Source organism: Oxyura jamaicensis, chromosome 3, assembly GCF_011077185.1.
Source record: "Oxyura jamaicensis isolate SHBP4307 breed ruddy duck chromosome 3, BPBGC_Ojam_1.0, whole genome shotgun sequence".
NCBI lineage: Eukaryota > Metazoa > Chordata > Aves > Anseriformes > Anatidae > Oxyura > Oxyura jamaicensis.
This window is the reverse complement of record NC_048895.1, coordinates 47,985,587-48,008,914: the sequence shown is the minus strand read 5'-3', so window position 1 is coordinate 48,008,914 and position 23,328 is coordinate 47,985,587. Positions and strand designations below refer to the sequence as shown.

The window sequence follows — 23,328 nt, the reverse complement described above, 5'->3', positions numbered from 1 at the left end:
GTGTGTAGATTTACCACCCTCCCCCCCCTTTTTTTCTTTGGATTTTATTTTCATGCATTTAAATAAGGTAAGATATAATCTCTATTTTTTTATGTATCACATTTTCTTGTTTACATGTGCAAGATTGGGATGAATGACTGATTGCTCCACCCACACGCAAACACATGAAGCACTTGTTGAGATGTCTCTGGCATTTATAGCAGCAAGGATTAGTCTGCGTTGTGTGGCTGCTTGCGTTGTTTTTATGTCTGTTAATTAGCGCTGTCTGTGTCAAGGTTGGTTTTACTATTATGTAAGCAAGTGATATTGGCCCTTGTGGAATGCAAACTGTGCTGTGATGAAAAACAGATCTGCTGAGCTTAAAGGAAAGGTTGAAAGATATGCGGTAATTCTTATTTTAGGGAGTTGAGAGTTTTACAGCCTTTTAAAGATTTGGCTTCCATGACGGCCACATTTCTTAGTTTCTATACAAACCATTCTGTTAAACTGCGTCTAACATACAAGATTTTTTTTTTAACTACTCACTGCTAGTCAAGTAGCATGTTGACCTCTGCCAGCACAAGATGATACAGGTATATCAGCGTTAGCTCTTTGGATGTGTGGTTGGTTTTACTGTTGAGTATATGTGTATGTGCTCTTTATGTCTGCAGGGCTGTTACTTTCCTTAAGTTTTCTTCTGCTCCGAAGTGTTCTCTACATTGATGCTACGTTTTGCCTGTAATCTGTTAACAAATTTTTGAAATTTAGAAAAATCTTATTCCTTTAAATAGATGAAAATTTTTCCATGTGCATCCTTGACCAACTGCAAAAGTAAAGCCAAACTGAAATGTTTGCTCTTAACACCCGCGCTAGAATGTTACTGAGCTGTCAGATGTTCAGTAACACGTCCAGTCCAAGAGCCTGGCATGTCAAGTTGCATCGGCTTGCCATGAACCTTCACCTGGTTTATTCTGGATCCAGACAAGTGGGATATAACTTTGGTGCCCTGATGAATGTCCACTGGTGTCACCAGTAGGAGGAGGAAATTCATTCTGTTCCTTCTGCATCCAGCTACCACTTAGTAGTGTTGACTGACTGTCATATATTGCTTTCTAATGTGGTATGCATGCATGTTATGCCCCTGGCTCATGTGTGCTGCTAGTTTACATGCTGATGGCTTCTCTTAGAGGAGAGTTTTTAAAGGCTTTTACTGTTTTAGCTATGAAACAGCCATCAAGTTAGTGGTATCCTGAAGTGGTAGCAGGCCCGCAGTTACATACATCCCTGTTACTTCTCAGCCCATGGTGGAGCTGTCCATGGACAGCTTACATTTTTCTGAAAATCCATGGAGATTCATCAGAACTTCTAATTTAAAGAAATAGAAAACATAAAGTGCTGTTCTTGGACAAATAGTTTAAAAAAAAAAAATCTCAAGTATGAGTTAGGATATAGTAAGGGTTGAAAATGTAGTACAAACCTAACAGCCAAAGGATGAAACACGGTGACTGAAACCAACTCATATTTGACTTCAGTTGTCCTGGGGCATGGAGGAGAAGGGAGCTGGGCACTGGATAGGCTGGGTGGGTGCAACTCTCTCAGATCCTCTTTCTATGTTCCTACACTTTGATCCTTTTGCATCTCACCTCATTGGCTTTATAGTGGATGCAGAAACCTAACAAGACCATCAACATTTTCATAGTTTTCATAAGTTTTTTTTTTTTTTTTTTTTTTTCAGATTACAAAGCAATATCAGAATTAAATGGGCCTGTTACTCTTTCGTATTGAAATGATCTTTGACATAATTGTAATCAAATAATATGTTTGTATATGGGGGACTGGGGAGGGAGAGGCTCAGATCTGAATGTCCATGCATATTCTGTAAATACTGCTACGTCATAATCCAAATTTGCATAAAAACTTAAAATAATCCAAGATGGAAAAATTAGTTAACCTTTTTCTGTTTCCAAATTTACTAGTAAAAAAGAACAGAAAGTTCTGTTTTTTTTTTTGTTTTTTTTTTTTCCTGAGAACATGAAGAACTGCCAAAAATGTTATAAGAGCTTTATTTTATTTTTATACTTACTTCGAGTTGGTGTAACTTGCAGAAGAAAAATCTCTTCCATAGATTATTTAAATAGGTCTCAATAACTCTTATTTCAGCTTGGAATTAAAACATACGATGAATAGTAATTTACATTTTCCTTAATCTATTTTTAACTCACTGTTTGACAGTTAGTCTTTTTGAAGTCTATTAGATTTTATTGTCAGCAGATGCTCCTTCAAGACCTCTCCGCTGTTCCGATAACCTTTGTTGCATTTCCCTGCAACTATATGTCTTTCTGCCATAAATGCAATAACTGAACGCTTGGAAGCTTCTGCCTTTGCGGGAAAGTGGCAAAGGATTTACAAAACTGATTGCAGCGTCTTGAGAAGCAGAAGGTTTAGTTTGAATTTCTCTCTTAAAATAAATGTAGCTGGTCTCTGTAGAGATGTCTGGTGGTTCAGGATGTCTTCATTCAAGTGCAGTGCTCTAAAGGTCTCTATAACGGGGTGCTGGCTGCAGTCAGACGTGCTTAAGGTCTGCTGTAGAAATGAAATGTGTTCTTGCTTGCTGTGCCCTTCTGTTCTTATTAAATGGCTCCAGCTGCGTGTTACCAAGGGGGAAAAGATATCAGTGGGATTCAATTAAAGATGAACTGTTTGACTCTAACCTTTAAATTAGTTTTTTTCCCAGTAATGACTTTTTTTCCTTGTAGTTTTCTGTAGAAATACTGGTTGTTCTATCGCAAGGAAGTCTTGTTACAAACCACTGTTGATCTTGCAGCAGAAGCACTTGCTTTGTGCTTCTGACAGGCTGATCTGGGATTTATTGTCCTTGATGCTTAACTGTTAGCCTGGCTCTTGTGGCGTAAACTCATACAGCACACAAGCAGATGGATGTAGGTCAAGCCTTCATAGCGGCTTTGGGTGCTTGCGTTTGTGCAGCCGTGCCACAGGTTAGCCTTCAAACGGAGACAAGGCATAACTAGCGAGGAGAAGATGTTATTACTGTGCTGCTAATTCACTCTATTTACTGGACAGGTATTAGAGTGTTTCTGTAATTTTTTTGTGTCAAGGAGCCCTTCTTTGTAGGTTAATTTATAATAAGCTATTGGAATTGCACAATTCCGTCAGCTCTTGATAGTGATACAGGTGTTACCTTACGTGTATTCCTGCCAAAGTATTCTGCTTTTATCATTGCAACTGATAAAAAATGGCATTAGTTGTGCAGCTGACCTAGACTAGAAGTTACTCTTCCTATCTCCCAACCTCCATCTCTTCTCCCCCACCCCAAACTAGGGATTTCTGCCATATGAAATTTGCTAGTATAGCATGATGTGCATTTGGTTGCCTAATCAAATTCAAAGCGGGTAAAGTTGGAAAAATTCTGCTAACAAAGATGTTCCAGCTAAGCTGGATTGTTTTGGCAGAACCAGGCCCGGTTCAGCCACTTTTACCAGCGCATCCTGGGGGCTGGGGACTTCTGGCAAATCGTCACTGGAAAGCAGAAAGAACAGTCACCTAAGTTGCTTCAGCTGCAGCAGAAGCGCGTGACTGAGGGCATGGTTTCACATCACACTCAAGGTGTTAGAACAGCAGGTTGTCTTTTCTTGCCTTTTGTCTCCCTGAGAGGAAGGCAAGCTCCTCCCCTGCGTTCTTCCTGGATCTAACAATCGTGTGGCTGTAGAGTTTTCACTTGTGCTTCTCAATTTGATGCACCAAGACATTAATGTGTTTCCCCCACCAGATCTGTGGCTGAGTTCACATGATTGCTGGCTTCTGTGCAGAAAGGGCAGGAGTGTGCAACCTGAAAGACAAAAGGTGTATCGAAACAGGTTCCCCTTTTTGTTTCATCTTACCGTGACTGTAGTCTTAGCAATTTATGAGACTCTTTACTTCATCCCTGTAGAGAATTGTGTGATTAAGCTTCATTACATTTCATACTTGATTTTAAAGTTTCTGAATGTTACTCTCAAATAATTGTTTCATGTGCTTCTGCAAGCATCTCTGCTGTAAAACTTAAATGCTATAATATTTACATCTGCAGACTTACTTGCTGAAAGGTGTGCTTATTTTCAGTTAGTGTCAAGAGTAGATGGTAAAATTGCTATTTCTGTTATAAGTAAATTCTCCTTTGTTCTGCCTAAGTGCTACTTTGTTTTTTTCCTTTGCATGCTTTTGTTCTTCATTCCTAGAGTATAGAGACAACTTTGATCTGCCTTCCCTTCTTCCTCTGTAAGGAGAAAATGTGGGCATGTACAGCTCAGTTCGAATTAACACTGAAATCCTTGTGCTGGTACTATTTCTTCTTTAAAATGTTTTTGGAGATACTTAGTGAATTTGAAAAGAATATGGAAATGCCCTGGACTTCTGCCATAGGGTAAATTTTTTAAGATAACTGCATTACAAAATCACAGAATCACAGAACTCTAGGGGCTGGAAGGGACCTCGAAATATCATCGGGTCCAACCCCCCTGCAAAGCAGGATCCTCAGAGCAGGCTGCCTAGGTAGGTGTCCAGATGGGCCTTGAATATCTCCAGAGAAGGAGACTCCACAACCTCTCTAGGCAGCCTGTTCCAGTGCTCCGTCACCCTCACCGTGAAGTTCTTTCACATGTTGGTGCAGAACTTCCTGTGTTCTATCTTGCGGCCGTTGCCCCTTGTCCTATCCCCACAAACCACTGAGAAGAGGTTAGCTACATCCTTCTGTCTCCCACCCCTCAGGTATTTATAGACATTGATAAGATCCCCCCTCAGTCTCCTCTTCTCCAGGCTGAACAGACCCAGGTTTCTCAGCCTGTCCTAATAGGAAATATGCTCCAGGCCCTGTATCATCTTTGTGGCCCTCCGCTGGACTACCTCCAGGAGATCCCTGTCTTTTTTGTGCCGGGGAGCCCAGAACTGGACACAGTACTCCAGGTGAGGCCTGACCAGGGCAGAGTAGAGGGGGAGGATCACCTCCCTTGACCTGCTGGCCACGCTCCTTTTAATGCACACCCATTGGCCCTCTTGGCCACCAGGGCACACTGCTGGCTCATGGTCAACCTGTCGTCCCCCAGGACCCCCAGGTCCTTCTCTGCAGAGCTCCTCTCCAGCAGGTTGTCCCTCAGCCTGTACTGATACTTCTGGTTGTGCCTTCCCATGTGCAGGACTCTACACTTGCTCTTATTAAACCTCATTTGGTTTCTTCCTGCCCATCTCTTCAGCCGGTCCAGATCTCGCTGAATGGCAGCACAGCCTTCTGGTGTGTCAGCCACTCCTCCCAGCTTTGATGTTTTATCCTTTCCTAAAGTCACTTCTTGGCATTATGGGTAGCATCACTTTCTCTACTTCAGACTTTCTTCTAAGATAAGTTTCATGTTTGTTTCTTTTCCCCATTCTTATTAACCTTGACACTGGTGTATGTTACATATCTGCTTTTATGGGTAGAGAAATTAATGAAAGGTTGAATGTGGCCCTCATAAATATCTGTGTCAGCTTTCAGAAGAGATGAGAAAAGGATGCATTTAACTAGACAGGCCAGCCACCTCCTCTAGTAAGGAAGGATGGTGCAGATGTAAAGGTGACTGTAGGGATATGCAAATGGGGTTAGAGAAACGTGCTTGAAAAACAGGTACTGAGAAATGAAAAGTTAGCCATCCTACTTTTTTTTTTTAAACTCTCTAGAAATATAGTCAAAATAGAAATATGTGACGGACCATTCAGATCTCCGTGCCAGTTGCAGAATTTTCATATCCTGCTAACCAGACAATTTTTTTTTCCCATAACCACTTTGCCAGATTTACACAGGATGTATTTAGCAGAAAGTACAATTTTATTTGTACAAACTGTGAGCAAATTCCTGCTGTTCTGTTTAAAAAACAAAAGTTTTCATGCTTCTTACTGAAAGCTTTAATGTTTCTTTCACAGCCATTAACTGATTTGTAATAGATACTTTAAATGCACTAGTTGCAATCACTTCTAATATTGAAAAATGTAGTAGATCTTTAGAAAAAAAATGTATGCAAAATTGTTCTTTATAGTCCTTTCTGCTTTCAGTTCTGAAAATCTTCAGAACCCAGAAATTAGAGCAGCCGATTACAGAGCTGTGTTGTGCTTAGCAGCTCTAACTGGATACTCTTTTGTTTTTCAGCCTTAACAGATGGTTACCTAAAGTCGTGTTCGCTTTTTGCATTGCTAGCAGCTGCAGCACAGTAATGATTTGCAGCTCTGTTCTTGTTGGAATATTGGTTAGTTTTGAAATAAAATGTTTGCAACTGTATTTGGGGATAGCTACGTTAGTTTAAAAAAAGACTTGATTGGCAAATGTGTAGTGATTGTGTTCTGTTGTCTTAGTGAATTGAAAATGTGCATTACTAAGAACAGGCCAATGAAGCTTTTTCCTATTTTTTTTTATTATCAGTCTTTATTCTAGTTAAAGAGCGTACATGAAAAAATTGTCATTTACCTTTAAAGCAAAAGTATTGAATATCAAGAACAAGCACTTGACAAATTGGTGGTGAACCTTGTACAGATCTTGCAGTGCTCTGTATGGAAATGGCAGCATGCCATAAGAGAGAGCCTCTCCCTGATGTGGGAAAGGTGCAGGACCTTCAGGAAGCTGCTTGCAGCAGCCACTTGTGGATGGCACGGTGTGGTAACTTGTGTGCTGGCCGACTGTCCTGGCTACTGCCTTTTAGTTGCCTGGCTTGGATTTATTGCTGTGTGCTTGTGGATGAATCCGTTGACATCTACTGCTCCGGTTCCCAGCAAGCTTTTAAGCTGGGTATGGGATAATAAGCAGTGGCTAAACCTGAATTGATGTATGCAAGGGCCTAACATACTTGAACTCCTGCTTGTGAGGATCAAGGGTAGCAGATATGAAAGCAAGTTTACAGAAGTGTTGGTGAAGTTCAGAAAGTTTATACAGGTTAAAAATCACACCATTCAATGTGACTTAGCCTACTTAATTTTAACATGTCCCCATGTGGTCTTCAGTGGTCTTTTCATCTCTTATTTTTAATTATTATATTTTTCTAATGACTTAAGGCCTTCAAGTATTTATAAACGCTGGAATGAGTGACATCTCCTCTGGGCTTAATTATTTTTTTTTAATTGTTTTTAAAATGCAGAGTGTATGGAGAGTCTCCTTGTGCCTATAAAGCAGTGGAAATGAGGTTAGACTGGTGGTTTCCTACTAAACCAACAGCAACAGCTCCGAGACATTTTGCTGCCTGTCCTGCTCCCTCAAACCTCAGTTCTCCCCTCTCCCATTTTTGTTTGCAGTCCTTTGAAAATCTGGAAGACGTATCTCAGTTTTCATGATTGAGCTGCACACCTTGACTTACTTTTAAAAAATAAAATATCTGTTGTGAGCTACACGTACAAGCTGAAGAAATTCTGAATTCTGTTTTTTTCTTTTTCAGATTTTGGTTGAAATGCACCATGTTGTAACATACAGTTAGTTACTTGTTTGAAACTTTCTTGGTTATTTATTTCTTGTTACATTTCAAAGCTGTAGAGTTGTTTTGTCTCTTTACCACACAACTCTTGCAATTTTCCCAGTATTCCTCATTTATGCATCCTGGCTACAGTCTCTTACATATTCCAAGGGTAAAACTGAGGAGAAGCATTTTGCTTGTTAAAATGGATGACAGGAGCAACCTGTACGTAGTGTAATGTGAAGATTATACACTTCCAGTTTTCTCCATAAGCATTGGATTTAAACTGTCATGTTGGTACACTTGACAAATACTAACTTCAGTTGTCATCTGTCTAGGTTTTGCTTTTTGTAATTAAGATTAAGGTGGTTTCCACTGGCTGTGGGGAAGAAAACCTGCAGTTCTTGGTAGCAAACAAGAAATGAACTTTCATTAGTATTTGCCAAACTTTTCCAGTTAAAACAGTATTTAGGAACCAACAATTCCATGTATTAACCAATACAGTCACTTGATTTAGGTTTTCCAGCAGTGCGTTTTTTAGTTTTGTGGATTTAATTAGTCTTTGGTTAGTTCATAAAAGTAACCAGCACACTAATGTTATGAATGCTTTGTCAGTAATCTGTTAAAATGATAACTTTCTAATACCAGCAGGTTGCAGCTGCTGCTCCTGTATGTCTGCAAGCTATATGGTTTTATGTGGATAAGAAAAATTTATATAGGTGTGACTAAACTGATGTTTTTCTTTTATTTCAGACCATAAGCATCTGGCACATGGTTGTACAGTAAGGCTTTCGCTGGCAAAACCGAGTCTCCCTGTTCACTGGCATTGATCTGAGCTCTGACTTGAGATACAGGCTTTATTTACATACTTTCCATGTATACAGGTCCTAAACTGAGCATGCTGAATTTTTACACTTGAGTTGCAGCCTCTGTCCTCCTACCTGTGAAAGGATCAGCCAACTCAAGTTAGCATGTGCTGTCAGCTGCTAACACAGGGCTTCAGTCAAGCACGGCTGCTGTTTTGTGATGTGGCTTTTGCCTGGTTCTGTATGTCTTATGTGATAAATCTGCCAGGGTTTTAACAAATTAAAGAACAGCTTCCTAAATTACCCAGGTCAAATACTGAATTTTAAGGAAGCCATATTGTCCCTCTGCATAGGTATGTATGTAATTCAGGTGTGTGAGGTTGGAGGGCATTTTGGATACTTTCGGGCTTCATGGCCTTTCATCAGGCATAGCAAGAAACAGACCAGCCAGTGGCTGTTGAGGAAAGAATCGGCTTATGGGTGTTAAAGGTCAGTTTGGGAAGAGGTATGGTCATTATGCTCTTAGAGGTTACTCATTTAAAAGCAAAAGGAAAGCGGTGTCTTCACTGGCCTTTACAGGAAGGTAAGTTGTCCTCATTTCAAGCTGCCCTGGAACAGGGACCTCACACAAGCGCCTCTGGATCCATTCTGCCAGGCCCCATGGGAGCATCAGCGCCCCACCCGTGGCCTTGCCAGGCCAGTGAGATCACTGAAAAAATAAATAGTTCCATAAGCATTGGAACTAATGACTTCTTGTTTCATGTGGTCAGGCTCTTGTGGTTGATTTGTCTTTGGCAAACTCAGAGGGGTGTGCTCTGCCTGAAGTTTTTCCTGCAGTAGCGCTGTTTGCTGGAGTTCTCAGGAACAAAATTCTGCTGCCGCCCAAAAAGATGTAAACTTGTGTTCCGCTTTGCCAGTTCAGCATTTACAGGACATGTAGGAGCAAATTACATCAAAAAAGACTCCTTTGTTGTATTTGGCCACTAGCGGTTACTTGAATTGGGTTGGTAGAAGACACACAAACAGCGTGATTTCCCAGGGCTGGGAAACTAGGCTAAAAGTATTGGTGATTTCATATTGTTATCATGGCCAAATTCAATGTAGGGCTCCCCTTAAACTACAGGTGGTGCTACGGTACCACCTGAGTCATTTTTCTTAAGTAACCTCTGAAGTTTATCTGCAATAGTTAGTAACATCGCCTGCCTTCTTTTCAAAGCTGTAATGTGAGAAGGGTGATTTCACACGCTAAATGTATCTGTGGCTTTGCAGAGAGCATTGCTGTTCTGCATGTTAGGGTATTTATTTCTGGTTGTAGCTAAAGGCAAAGAAACAGCACAGTATGTGATTTTTGTTAATCGTGCTGCTATTTGACTGGCTGGCAATATTCTGACATATTTCTTCCTGCAGACACTCAGACTCGCTCCACCAGAACATGAGTAACATTCCTCATCTGTCTCAAAAATAGTAGCAAATAAAATGCTGCTTGTGTTCCAGGTGGAATTGCAGGGGAAGTTATCGGGTGCTGATGCTGGTCTTTCTCTGTCTGATTTAGGTCAAACGGATCTGCCTCCATGCCTTCCCCTGGAGTCAGGAGGGTGTTCCTTGCAGAACATAAAATGGGAAATAAAATGTGTGATTTTATCCCCTCGTATGAGCCGTACCAGTGTGTGCTCCTCTCCCTCATGTGACAGAGAGGCACTGAGGCAGTGGGCCCTGCTGTCCTTGTGTCCGGGGAGAGGGGTGGTGGTCATGGTGCCACTTGTCACCAGGAGCTGCAGCCGAGCCGTGGCCTGCACTCAGCGGGGGACTTGTTGGGGCCTCGGGCTCCTCTCCTCCTCCTTTCTCTTCTTTCCCTTCTCTGTATTTACCAGGGGTAGATAAACATCAGATGGGTAGAAAAGAGGAGCAAAAAGGTTAAAGCCCTGTCATACTGCCATTTATTTTCCCCTGAAGCCCCAGTTGTCCAAATGATTTTATTCGTTGTGGTCCTTTGTAAGACTGTGAAGAATTCAAGTGATCTGTTGCTGATGGGGCAATAAGGCAGTTCACAGACTGCCTTTAAATTGTTTCCATGTATACATTTGCTCTTGGAATTTCCTACTAACTTAGAGCAGCATAAAACCTACTGAACTTCAGTGTTCCTGCTGTTGTCCTCAGAGGGTAATTTTGTTACGGTGAGTCACTGGGGCTGCTCAGCAGAGATCCAGCCACCAGTGGTATCCTGCCCGACTGCCCCTCTGCCCAGGTAATCCTATATGGGGGGACAGAGCAGTGCCACTCCTGGGAGGAACGAAAGGGTGTCTGACAGGACTAGTCGTTTACTGTATTTGTCGTAACTTATTTTTAAAGCAAACCCTCATAGGAGGCTGCGTGCATGCCCCATCATGCTTGTTCTACGTTTGACCTCCTCTCGTGAGAGGAAGCTGGCACTGGAAGCTGTGCTTTGAGCTTGCCTGGAGTTTACATATGAAAACTGATGTGTGGGGGTTTGTTTGCTTGTTTTGGTGTTTTTGTTTGTTTGTTTTTTTCCTTGTTAGCCTACAGATAGACCAGCTCCTGGACTTGGCTTAGTGCCAGCATTGACTTAAAGGAGAGGCTGCAAGCTCTTGGTAGGGGAGAAGGGGGACCAAAATCACAGCAGTGTGGGCTTCGATTGTCTCATTCTGCAGTGCAGTTGTGGTATTGGGCAGGTTCTTCTCTTTTCTCTCTTTTTAAAAATTTATTTTTATTTCTTGGAACATACCTGTTTCTCACTGAAAGAGAAAATGTTACTCTGTGGTTTTTATCTTTGAACAACTTAATTTAGAATTTTGATAAATTACAAAGTCAGTATTTTTAAAATAATGAAGTGTCTTGTGATTGCGTATGTAATACTGCTCTACAATGTTTGCTTAAATGTGAGAAGTCCCACTCAGGTTTGGTCTCCTGTGCTGGACTCTGTACTGACGTAGGCACTAATCCTGCAAAGAAACACGCTTTCTGTTGAGTTCAGTGATCCAACATCCAGTCGTTAAGCTGACCATCCACAATTCGTGTTTGAAGAACACATATACATTATCTTAATTCCATGTTTGCATAACCTCAGTTCTTTCAAAGTATTATCTGCATTTTTCCTGAGGGCCAAAGTAGTTAGGGGTAATTAAAAAATTACTGTAGAGACCCTGTTATTTTCTTGCTACAGGGAAAAAAAGAAAAAGAGCTCTGAGACTAAATTAAAAATCAGTGCAAAATACATAAAATAAGTTCAGGTCTCCTGTGCTAGATGAAAGTTCTGTGAAGGGTGGAGACCCTTACCAGTGATCTTAGAAGTTGTCTGCATGGTATGTACAAGTTGGAGAGGTGAAGGATGGAAGGGAAGACCTCTTTCTTCAGTTGTCTCTGCCACTCAATAGACGGACTCTCTTTCATTAAAAGGAGCGTGGCCAGCAGGTCAAGGGAGGTGATCCCCTCTACTATGCCCTGGTCAGGCCTCACTTGGAGTACTGTGTCCAGTTCTGGGCTCCCCGGTACAAAAAAAGACAGGGATCTCCTGGAGGCAGTCCAGCGGAGGGCTACAAAGATGGTACGGGGCCTGGAGCATCTTCCCTATGAGGAAAGGCTGAGAGACCTGGGTCTGTTCAGCCTGGAGAAGAGAAGGCTGAGGGGGGATCTTATGAATGTTTACAAATACCTTAAGTGTGGGAGACAGTGGGATTTGGCCATCCCCATTTTCAGTGGTTTGTGGGGATAGGAGAAGGGGCTATGGTCAAAAAATGGAGCACAGGAAGTTCTGCACCAACATGTGAAAGAGCTTCACAGTGAGGGTGATGGGGCACTGGAACAGGCTGTTCCGGGAGGTTGTGGAGTCTCCTCTGGAGATATTCAAGGCCCATCTGGATGCCTACCTGGGCAGCCTGCTCTGAGGATCCTGCTTAGGCAGGGGGGTTGGACCCGATGATCTCCTGAGGTCCCTTCCAACCCCTACAATTCTGTTATTCTGTGATTATATTTGTATTTTTGAACTTTGGTTTGTTTCATGTACCTCTTGTTTTGGATTTACGACAAGTTTTCTGAGATACAAATAAACGACATGGAAGATTTTCTTTACTCTGTTCTCCTAGAGGCACTCACTGGATGTACATCCTCTTTGTTTCCTGTTGCCTATCCTTTCCTTGGTTGGAATGTTGCCTTTATGGTTGTGAAAACTCTTGGAGACATGCCACATGGCTGTGGCATGAAAATATGGAAGATTCACTGTGGTTCACAGAATGCTTGGGTTGTTCTGGTGGATTAGCTTTCTAAACAGATACTGAAAAAAAAAAATTAACATCATGGTTTAACTTATTCTCTTCAGGAAAGAGTGCAAATCAGAAGATGCTACTTGCAAGATCTCTGAATCTGAACCCGAGGAATTATCAGATGAAGCAAGTGCTGACACCTTCTATGGAACTTCTCCTCCTAGTACACCCCGCCAGATGAAGCGTATGTCAACAAAACATCAGAAAAATAATGTTGGGAGACCTGCTAGCCGGTCGACTTTGAAAGGTAGGCGTGCTTTATTTTCCTTTTTCCCCCCCTCTTGGGGGAGAAAAAATGTCATGGTCACAGCCTTTGTTACCTAAAAAAAAGGAAATATACAGAAGATAGAGCCAGTCTCTGAGATGCATAGTGAAAGGAGAGTGAAAATAAGTGAAAGCAGACCTCACGTATTGCAACAAAGAAAGATTAATTTCAGTGTAAGAAGAAAAGTCATCATGAGAGTGGTCAAACAGTGATCATTTTGCACTTTAATGTCACTGAGGCAATTAACTTTGCACTGTTTACTTTCACCCAAGTATTAATCATAAAGTTGTATCTAGGAAAAAAGAACCAAAAGATAGTTCAGAAATGTTCTTTCCTAATGTTACTAGGTGATGATACCTACTTCTAAATAAAACATTTTTAGTTTAAAGTATGAATTTTAAGATTTTAATATTTTTCTCAAATACAAAATATGGTAATTGCTTGTTTTTAAATAATAATAATTAAAAAAACATGCAGTAGCTAAATCTTTTCAAGCTACTCCTCTGAGGAAAAAAAAAAAAAAAAGGCATTTATAGTAGTTTTGCTGGGCTTGTGATGGATGCCAAATACCCTTTTTTTTTTATCAGATTATATGTTTAGTATTTTCATACAGAATATACTTAAGGTGGTGGTTTTTTTTTGTTTTGCTTGTTTTTATCTATGTCAAACAAGTTTACTTGCAAAACTTGTTATGGTAGAAAGGCTATTGCCAATTAATATTTTGGAAGCAATTTTTAAAAATTGCTTCATATAAAACAGAGAACATTATCAGAGGGTATTTACTTGGAAGGATTACATTTTCAAAGTGAAGAAAGTCAATAGTTTAGCATAAGTAAGGGAATACAGTCTATTCTTAAAGGAGTAGAGTTGTTGAGTGCAAGTTCATAATAAAAGGGCCCATGCAAACATCTTCCGAAGGTTTTTGTTCCCTTCCACTTCAGACAACCTCTGAATAATGTCACCATTAAGTGAGAATGCCCCAAAAGATTTTTTCCATAGACTAAATTGAAATCTCCTTATATTTGACAGTTAACTGTGTAGTCATTGGAATTATTAAGCTCTTTTTATTGGCATTTAATTGTGCTTTTTGGCTAAATTAAACTCTTCTAATGCAACATTGACCTTATTTTCGGTATATGATTGAATAATTTTTCTTTCTGTGATTTTCTTGTAATTCTGTGCTTTTTTGAAGAAAAGGTTAATTTCTAATCAGAGAAAATTGTGTTACTAGAAAAAACTAAAACTTATACTATTTCTTTAGTCTTCAATGCTGAGCGTTTATTGAAGATTGATACCTTTACAAGAAATAGGGAGCTGTTGATTATCCTTGCTAATTGATTGGGAGGTTTTGGAGCAAGTTCTTTAACTTTCTGCTTGTGAGTGAATGGTTCATGTTTCCTGAATAATAAAATTCTGATCTTGGTTGCTATAAACATCATAAAATACGTGGAAATGTTTTTATTCTTGTATAAATTGTTTAGTTCTGTATACTGTAAAATGTGTTTTTTTGGAAAGTTCATAGTTCATTTAGCTTAACTTTTCCTATATATGTGATCTCAGAAAAAATATTTTGTATTAAAAAATAAAAATAAAAAACAACTTTTCAGATGGACTAGTTAATTGACTTTGAATGTGTATGCAGATACCCTTACTCAAATCGAAGTGTTTTTAATTCAGTAAGAGAACTAATTCAGGGGTTAAGTTAATTTAACAAATCCTTTTTAAAAATAAATTTGAGGTAACTTTCCAGACACAGGCATGTAACACATTCAATGTAGTGTTTTTTTATTTAGACAACTGAAAGAATTTGGGGCATTAGGGACTTGCTTTCTTGTGTCTCCAGAGTTTGTTTCTTTGTTTAAGTTTGGGCATACTAACTTGCATTTAATATTAAAAACAAACAAACAAAGAAAACAAAAACCCCTGATACTATAAAATCTGTTTAAACTAGTTTCTGAATGATTTCTCCTTTACCCCAAGACTCATAAGATTTACATTTTTAAGCTAATAAATTCATTTTAGAGTTGCTCATAGGACGCAAGTGTGTCTTTTGCCTTTTTTTTTCTGACTGGGATGTTTTGAAATGTCAGTTCAGTGATGCTTTCTTACTGAAGTTTTTAAACTACATAAAGAACGTTGTCCCTGTCTCATTTTTTGTGAATAAGGAGTGCATGAAACTTGAAGCAAAACCTCTTTCTACCACACTCTCTTACCCTTATCAATTTCCTCAGGTTCTGTTTTCCCATAAAATTAAGGTATATCCAAAGCACTGAAGACTAGAGATGTATTGGAGGCTACAAAGGGAAGCACTTCCATAGTTGATCCCAAGCTATTAAGTACTTGCTTAATCAAGACAAGACTTATATTTCAGTTTATTTATTTAGGATCTCAATGCGTTTTGATCAGTAATTTTGTTTAGCCTAAGCTCTTTTTTACAGAGCAGGTATCCCTAAAGCTTTTTGGTTAACTGAATTACGTGGTAAGGGGTCCAGTAGTCTTTACGTTTGTCCTCTGTAAAAGAAGACCTGATCTTATGTATGGTGAATACTAGAGGACTCCGTGGCTCAGTAAATATCAGGAACAGCAATTCAAAGTAGAAGACCAGGTGAAAGACACATGCCTTTTGGTACTACCCTCCTAACCAAACATAAACACAAGATGATATTTTTACATCTCCACCGTTTGCTTTGAGGAGACCTTAATGCTTCTTTTTCTCTTAGCCTTCTTTCTCACCCTAAGTGAGAGTTGAAGTTCTGAATCAGGATAACTCAAACATCATAGGAGCAGGAGATAGCAGACTTACGTGAACACTCCTAAACAAAAAGTAGTAAACACCACTTGGATAATACCATGTGTAAATAGCTTTTGTCAGCAGTCATAATTACTCTCCTGGCAAAGCCCTTTGGAGATGTCTAATAAATGTGAACCTTAACATTCCTCAAGCTTGTAATGATTTTCTTCATGTTTCCCGAACGCAAAGAAAAAGCAGCCAGCACTTCTGACAGAAAGCATGAGGGCGTGCACTGAGAATTCTTGAAACAACACCTGCAGATTAACTTTCAATCTGAAATTGTGAATTCTTAGTCCTTTTATTGGATACGTTGGTCTTCTCTACAACTGCAGCATGCTCATGCAGATTATATGGTCTTGGCCAGTCCTAGAAAATGCCCGTATTAGTTTGTTTTCTATATAGTATGTTTCTATATTCATAGGTCCATTGATCCTGTGAAGGTTTTTATAAAAATGCCTTTGTTTCACTTAGGGACAGATGTCATAGATTAAAACAGAATTGGATTTAATTATTTATTGTAAGTGATCTTATGCCTACTATACATATTTATTAAACTCTTGTTTCCAAGGTCTCTGGAGGTGAACCAAAGGGTGCTATTTCTGGATGGAGCTGAGAAGGACCCATGGGTTGGGGCGCAAGAACCTGAATGGGCAGTGGTGCTTGAAATAGAAGGAAACTTAAATCATGTGCTGCTTCCTGAGGAGGAAGCTTGGAAACTGAGAAGCTGATAGTAAAAACTGACAAATAAGCATTAAATTTTCTGAATCTATTCTTCCCCAAGACCCATTTGTCTAGATAATGGGACTGCCAAATTGCAGGCACTGAAGATATTGTAAATCATGCATTTTCAGCCTTCTGTTTTTGAAGTGCTTCACAAGCTGAGATATTATATTTTTCTGTAAATCTAAGTTGGGCTTTTTCAGAGAGTCATATATGAAGATAATCAGCAACATTATTAGCCAGACTTAGCCTTCAGGAAACTGCATGTCTGGGCAAATGTTATAACCTTAAAGAATGAAAATCCAGCAAGTGGGGATTGAAGCTTGAATTTGGACATTTGAATGCTAACATTTTTAATCATGGGCTTTCTCTGCCTCTTCCCTGTTTCTGTAGGAAATAAAAATAAAAAAATAAAAGATCTATTTGACTTCTAACCTCGTGAGATTCTTACACTGAAATATAAGAATGGGTTACTCTATTCTTTTGCTGCTTTACATTTGTGTTTGTGTCTTGTAAATTCTTTTCTGCCCTCCAGTTAGTTGAAAATGACTTACTCTACATCAGAAGCAGCAAAAATTTATACACTATGGAGTACCAAGGTCTATAAAAGTTAAAAAAAAAAAAAAAAAAAAAAAAAAAAAAATAGTTCTTACAGCAAGTGAATGCTGAGAACATCTCTCTTGGTCTGTTTCAGAATTCTATGCACTTGTTGAAGGAAAAAAGGTTTATAACATACAATTATTGTTGCCAAATGCTAATATTATTTTTATCATAGTTTTATTAAATTTAAATATTTATTTAAATTTTATTATAAAAATAATAGAACCTGTTATATCTACCTTTTGTTTCCCAAGAGCAGATTCTTACATGCAGAAAGACTCATTGCAAACAGACCTCATCCTTTCTTTTCCCTGCTTGTATAAAAAGAAAAGAGAGACACAGAAGAGAATCAGAAAGTTTATGAAACAGTAATCACATTCTTTCGAGAGACGTTAATTTTTTTCCGGCAGAATATATGAAATGAAGGTTTCTGGTGATTAAATGAGTTACTTTGATTGGAAGATACTTCAGTTTATCTTCCAGGGAGAGTGGAAGCAGCTGTAAGGCAGCTGACAAAACCACCATCCACCAATGTTTCAGAGCAAGAAAGCAAATTACTTACTGAATAGTTACAGAAATTCAGTCATAATCAAGGATCAGGAATAAGGAGAATGTTCTATTTTGAAACAAACTGGAGAATTTATGAATTTGAGGCATATAAGAAAGGGCTGGGTCCTGCACTTTGGCCGCAACGACCCCATGTAGCGCTGCAGTCCTGGGGCAGAGTGGCTCAAAAGCTGTGCAGAGGAAAAGGATCTGGGGGTGCTGATTGATGGTCACCTGAACATGAGCCAGCAGTGTGCCCAGGTGGCCAAGAAGGCCAGCAGCATCCTGGCTTGTATCGGGAATAGTGTAGCCAGCAGGACCAGCGTTGTAATTGTCCCTCTGTACTCAGATCTGGTGAGGCTGCACCTTGAATACTATGTTCAGCTTTGGGCCCCTCACTACAAGAAGGACGCGGGAACATGCTCAGAGAAGGGCTGTGAAGCTGGTGAAGGGCATGGAACACAAGTCCTGTGAGAAGTGGCTGAGAGAACTGGGGTTGTTTAGTCTGGGGAAGAGGAGGCTCAGGGGAGGCATTATTGTTCTCTACAGCTACCTGAAAGGAAGGTGTGGGGAGCTGGGGGTCGACCTCTTCTCGCAGATAACTAGTGACAGGACTAGAGGGAATGACCTCAAGTTGCACCAGGGGAGGTTCAGGTTGGAAATGAGGAGACATTTCTTCTCAGAATGAGCAGTCAGGCAGTGGGACGGGTTGCCCAGGGAGGTGGTGGAGTCACTGTTCCTGGGGGCGTTAGACGTGGTGCTTAGGGACATGGTTTGGTGGGTGACATTGGTGGTAGGGGATGGTTGGACCAGATGATCTTAAAGGTCTTTTATAACTTTTACGATTCTGTGTCCCAAGTGGCACAAAGTGTGATTGGGAATGATATGAAAACCATGGTGGTACAGAACTACAGAGCAAAAGTTGATGATGAAAGAAAAAACAAGCATTATTAAAATAATGTTATGAGAATTTTAAATAAAGGGAGTATTTTAAGTTGAGATTATTTAAACGATTAACATTTTGAGGGAGTGATGCCATTGCACATTTTTGAATGGCCTCATTTTGTGCTTGATAGCACATGAAAAACTGGAACCATAATGTAGTATACACATTCACATGAAGTGAATGCTGTAATCAGAAGCTTAATAGAAAAACAAGGATCTGTCGTTTTGGATGGGCAGTGATTGCAATTGGGTGCTGTTTACTCTTTTGTTTCTTTCATTCTTTCTGACTCAGATCCTGTCCCTGTGCACAAATAACAGTAACTTTTAGTCATCAGCTCTTTTAGCTGACGGGATCCTAAACACAGTTTTCTTGCCTTTTATTTACAACTACATCTCAGTCTGCATCGATTCAGATAAACTGGTGAGTTTCTTTTGTAGGGAAGTTATTAGTTCCTATATCCTTCTTTGTTCTGAACATGTTCCATATGTTGTAATCTACTCTTTGTCGCTGCTATATTTAATTTCCCTTCACTCTTCCAAGTGTAAACTTCTTCACATGCTTTGTTTCTCTGTCTGTCTTTACATGTGCATGTGTGATGAAAAATAGGAAGCAGAAAAGAGAATTTGTGTAAGAAATTGAAGCCCACAATTTTCTTACTTTAAGAAGAGAGGCAACATTTATGCTTTTAGGGAGGTGAGTTGTATCTTTCTGTCCTGGAGGCTGTGTCATGTAGAGAGTGACCAAGTAAGCTGAACCTCACAGTAGGACTTCTGAACAGCAACATCTATTGTGGAGCCTGTGCAGGCTCAGGGTAAAGGCAGAGTCTTAACTGTGGCCACCTATGTGGTGATTTCTGTTGTGACTGTGATTGAAAAAAATGGGAATGGACTCAGTATTCTGAAAGCAGTTGTTTTGTAGTAGGTGTAATTTTAGTTGTCTTTTTTTAATATTTTAAAAATTGCTGCTTCTCACATGCTAACGTGTTTGTGGATGCAGCTAGTGTTGGGTCCCTTAATAAAGGTATAAAAATTAAGTGCTGTGCTGTTAGTAACATTCCATAAGATACTAGCAGGAGATGAGTATGTGCATCATTATACTGTGTCTATTGCATCTTTCTACTTCATTGTGTTTCAGACTGACTTCTATTTCCATCTTTTGATTCGTTGCCTTTTTTTTTTTAGTGAGCTCTTTAAGATCCCAGCCTGTGGTGTGCTCCCTCTCACCAGTCAATTGTTGCTTAGTCATAAACCCTACCTACCTCATGCAGTGCTAATGGTAGTTGTAACTGAACATCTCTTAGTACAGCTGAACGTGCTTTACTAATTAAGTTACGCCTATATTATAAAACTGCAATAAAATTACTAGTAGGAACTCATACAGTTATACCATTGACTTTAACATTTATTGCAGAATTGTCAGATGTATTTGAGTCATTGGCATCTGTTTATTTAATAACATAAACATATTTTGAAGCAATTGGTAGGTTGTTGTGCCTGGGCTTTGTTAGGATTGGTGAGTGATTGAAGTATTAGGGTGCTTTGGATGTCTAATAATTAATTATAATGTTTTTAACTTATTTTTTTTTTCAGTCTGTTTTGGTGGGGAGGGAAAGTGAAGATTAATGAAAGCGAATAATACGTTTAAAAATATAAACTTAAGTGGTTTAGAAGACCTGGCAACTAGAGTGTAAGTTCAGAAAGTGATGAGGTTTTCATTTACTTTACAAGGTTTCCAAAATTTGTTTGCCATCAAAGTGCTAAGTCGATCCATTTCTAATCTACCTCAGCGTTGGTGAGGTTTGAGGTATGTCTGTGTTTTTCATCAGTGCTAAGCACTTTCATCTTTCTCCTTTCTTGCAAATGCAGAACATGTATTCTTGCTGCTTGTCTTCCTTATCTTTTAGGGCCATTGTCTCCTCACAGCAGTGTCAGCTGTGGTGTGGAATGCAATTTAATACGCTCAGCAGTACTCTTAGTCTTAGATGGCTGCGGGCTTAGTCTGGTGCTAGCAAATATCCATAGTTAGTAACCAGTGAGGGTTTGGTACTGCTGTCTGACATAGCAGCATTTGAGTAGATAAATGTAAAATCAGTTTAATTGAATTCCATAGCAAATCTCTTAGTAGCTTTCTGTTTCCAGGAGCAAAGCTGTTTCTGAGTTAGGTTTTTGTGTGTTGTCTGCTGTTGTACGTGGTAGCTATTCAAAGAAAGATGCATAAATACCTGAAATAATAAAAAAAAAAGTAGAAGGGATATTAATAAACTCCATATTTGCAAGAAGCTGTTTCTATGACAAAAGTGTTGAATTATGGTCTGATCCTGGATATATGCATATGATGCTATAAAGTTTCTCAGCGCTACTCTGTATTGTAAGACAAATGGAGAACTTGCAACATTTTAAAATGAAAATGTTTGAAGGTGTATGTATGCAAAATGTTTAAAAATAGCTTACGGATCACATCTTCTGTAGTTGCCCTTGCAAACCTACCATAGCATTGAAAATTCCAAGATTATAAGCAAATCAAATGGTTTCTGAATGAAATACTAATAACCTAATAGATTGTTAAGCTGCTCATTAGTATCTTGCATATAGAAATAAATTGTCCTCAGAATTATGCTTGCTTCTGGTTTTGGGTGGTTGATCTGAGATGCAGCCTACTCCCTTCCCTCGTGCCCGACCATTGGGTTGTTTGATAGGAACTTCTATATTGAAAGCATAGCTCCAGATTACTTCAGCTGCAAGTACTTGGTGTATTCATAACTGAGACCTGAAGCTGAGCAGCTCTTTTTAGTGAGTGCCTTTTTGAAAAGCTTGGGTTAAGTTGCATTCTTCACAAAATTTAGCTAGAGTCAGGAATAGAATTAAGTTTTCTAGAATGGCAGTCATTTGCCTTAACCATGAAATTCTCTTCCCCTTCTGCAAGTCTCTGCTTTTTCTGTGCCAAGCTTTTAGTTTTTATAGCAATGCAAGTGGTGATTTTAAAGTACAAGTAACAGCCCTGTTTACTATGCATCTCTCCAATTACTTTTCTTCTTTAGGCTTTCAGTGAGAACCAGGATCTTTATGCTTTTCTATTCCATAGGTTGGTGTTTTTTCTTTCTTCCTTATATCCTTCAGAAGACATTTTCTTCTTCTTCAGAGTTAAGTGCTATTATGCATCTTGTGGCCTACCCCAGTCCTGTGGGGGGTATGGTACAAGTCTGGTGAGGATTAAATTATATATTTTAGATATGGGGAGTGGAAGATTGCAGTGTGGCAGGTCACACCATTATTAACTTGCTTATTGTTCATTAACAGCTGAAAACAGGGTTTGTAATGGCTTTTTAAAATTGTAGGATTAAGGTTTGGCAGTTTTCTTTACCCAGCTACTTTTCTGAGCTAATCCTTCTGAAGAAAAAGTCTACTGAAATTCTATTTCCAAGCAACAGATTAGTTGAATATATATTAACTGTTAGAGATATGTGAATAAAAATATCTATTCATGTGTACCATAGGATTTTGCCAGACTTAAGCAAGCTCTGGTCTTCAAGCAGAAACTTTCCAGGGACTTAAATACTGTCTCTGCAACATTCTGGGCTTTGTTCATTCCCTGGACTAGAAAGCTGAGAAACATTTTTGTGCTCTTAACTGTTGGGTATAGGCAAGGTAGAGAAAGAAACTATCAAAATAACTTGTAGAGGGAATCTGAGCCGGAATTGTGAAGAATGAGAGCATATACAAGGAACATGTAGAACAGGATGGAAAGTTGCTAATTGCCAGCAGGAGGAGTTTGAATGGGGTGAGATGTGGCAGAAGTAGCTGGGTAGACAGGGCAGGAGTTGGTGGGGGATTGGAAAGATGGGTGCAGGGTAGAAACTGGAGGGAAGAGATGCAGATCAGATTAGGAGTAGTGTAGTGTGTATTTAAATTTCTGCTTTTGGTGGTCCCTTGTTTTTGTCAATAATGATGCCATACCGGTGGGGTAGTAAACCCCACCCTTTAAGCTATTGTAATAGCTTAAGGATAAGGAAAGAGGGGTAAAATAGATGGTACCTTGGAAGAAGTCTGTAATGATATTATTTTCAACTTTATTTAGCTTTGAAGTCTCCTGCTTTTATTTTAGACCTCAAGAAGTGGTAGCATGCCAAAGACTTGTCTGGATTTCCCAGTTGGGCTAATAGAAGTTACCGTCTTTACCAGCAAACCTTATCTTGAGTTTGATCCTTTGGCAGAATGCCTGATTTATTTAGGATTTTTCCTTTCAATTAGGAACACGTTCTTAAATGTGGAATTTGTTGGTGGACCTCTGTAAGACTCCAAACAGAGATGTTAGAAAATGACAGAATTTGTTTTGCCTGGATGTGTTTCCTGCTCTTAGTTAAAGGGTCATTCTCTGTTACCTGGTGAGAACTCCTGCTCCAACCCCAGCCCCTGGAAGCATGAGCTTCCAGGTGTGCCGTGCTTGGAAATGGAGAGGGTGTGCTTTTTTGAGGTTCCCGAAACACTTGGAAAAGCCAGGGAGAGTATACATTTCGTGGGCGTGTTTGTGTTTGTGTATTTATAGACTTGTTTGCCCTACCTGGCCTAGCTTCTAATGTTAGCTAGAGATGAACCTAAAAGCTTTTTCAGCAGGGATTGCTTTCAAATTTTCTAAACTTGAATTGCAGGCTGAATAAGAAAGATTAAATAATGCATAAAGCAGAATTCTAAATTGCGCATAGGTAGAGACATTTTTTATTATTATTATTTTCACCACTTGTCTTTCCTGTCCTTAAGTCTAGCTGCAGAATCTGGAGACCCATGCTCTTAGTCACCAGTTGTGTGGGATGCTTTTCTTTCAGTGTATCTGTTTTGGAGGACTGATGGTTCAGGTCTGTGTTTTCACCGTTTTATAGTAAGCGGGTGTTCTCCTCTTTTTCTAATTAAGCTGTACAAACTTAGATTTCTTTACATATGTGTA

General features: G+C 39.5%; 1 protein-coding gene across 8 annotated transcripts in view; it reads left to right on the top strand.

The window, feature by feature from the left end:
• The window catches only part of MAP3K4 (mitogen-activated protein kinase kinase kinase 4), a 78,359-nt gene that overhangs the window by 7,068 nt on the left and 47,963 nt on the right, over window positions 1–23,328 (top strand). For all 8 annotated transcript variants that reach the window (XR_004749043.1, XM_035319977.1, XM_035319980.1 and 5 more), the window contains exon 2: window positions 12,579–12,769. Coding sequence is in view for 7 of the 8 variants with exons in the window: in XM_035319977.1 (XP_035175868.1) it covers window positions 12,579–12,769 (191 nt within the window). In the remaining variant the exon portion in view is untranslated. The remainder of the gene's footprint in view (window positions 1–12,578; window positions 12,770–23,328) is intronic.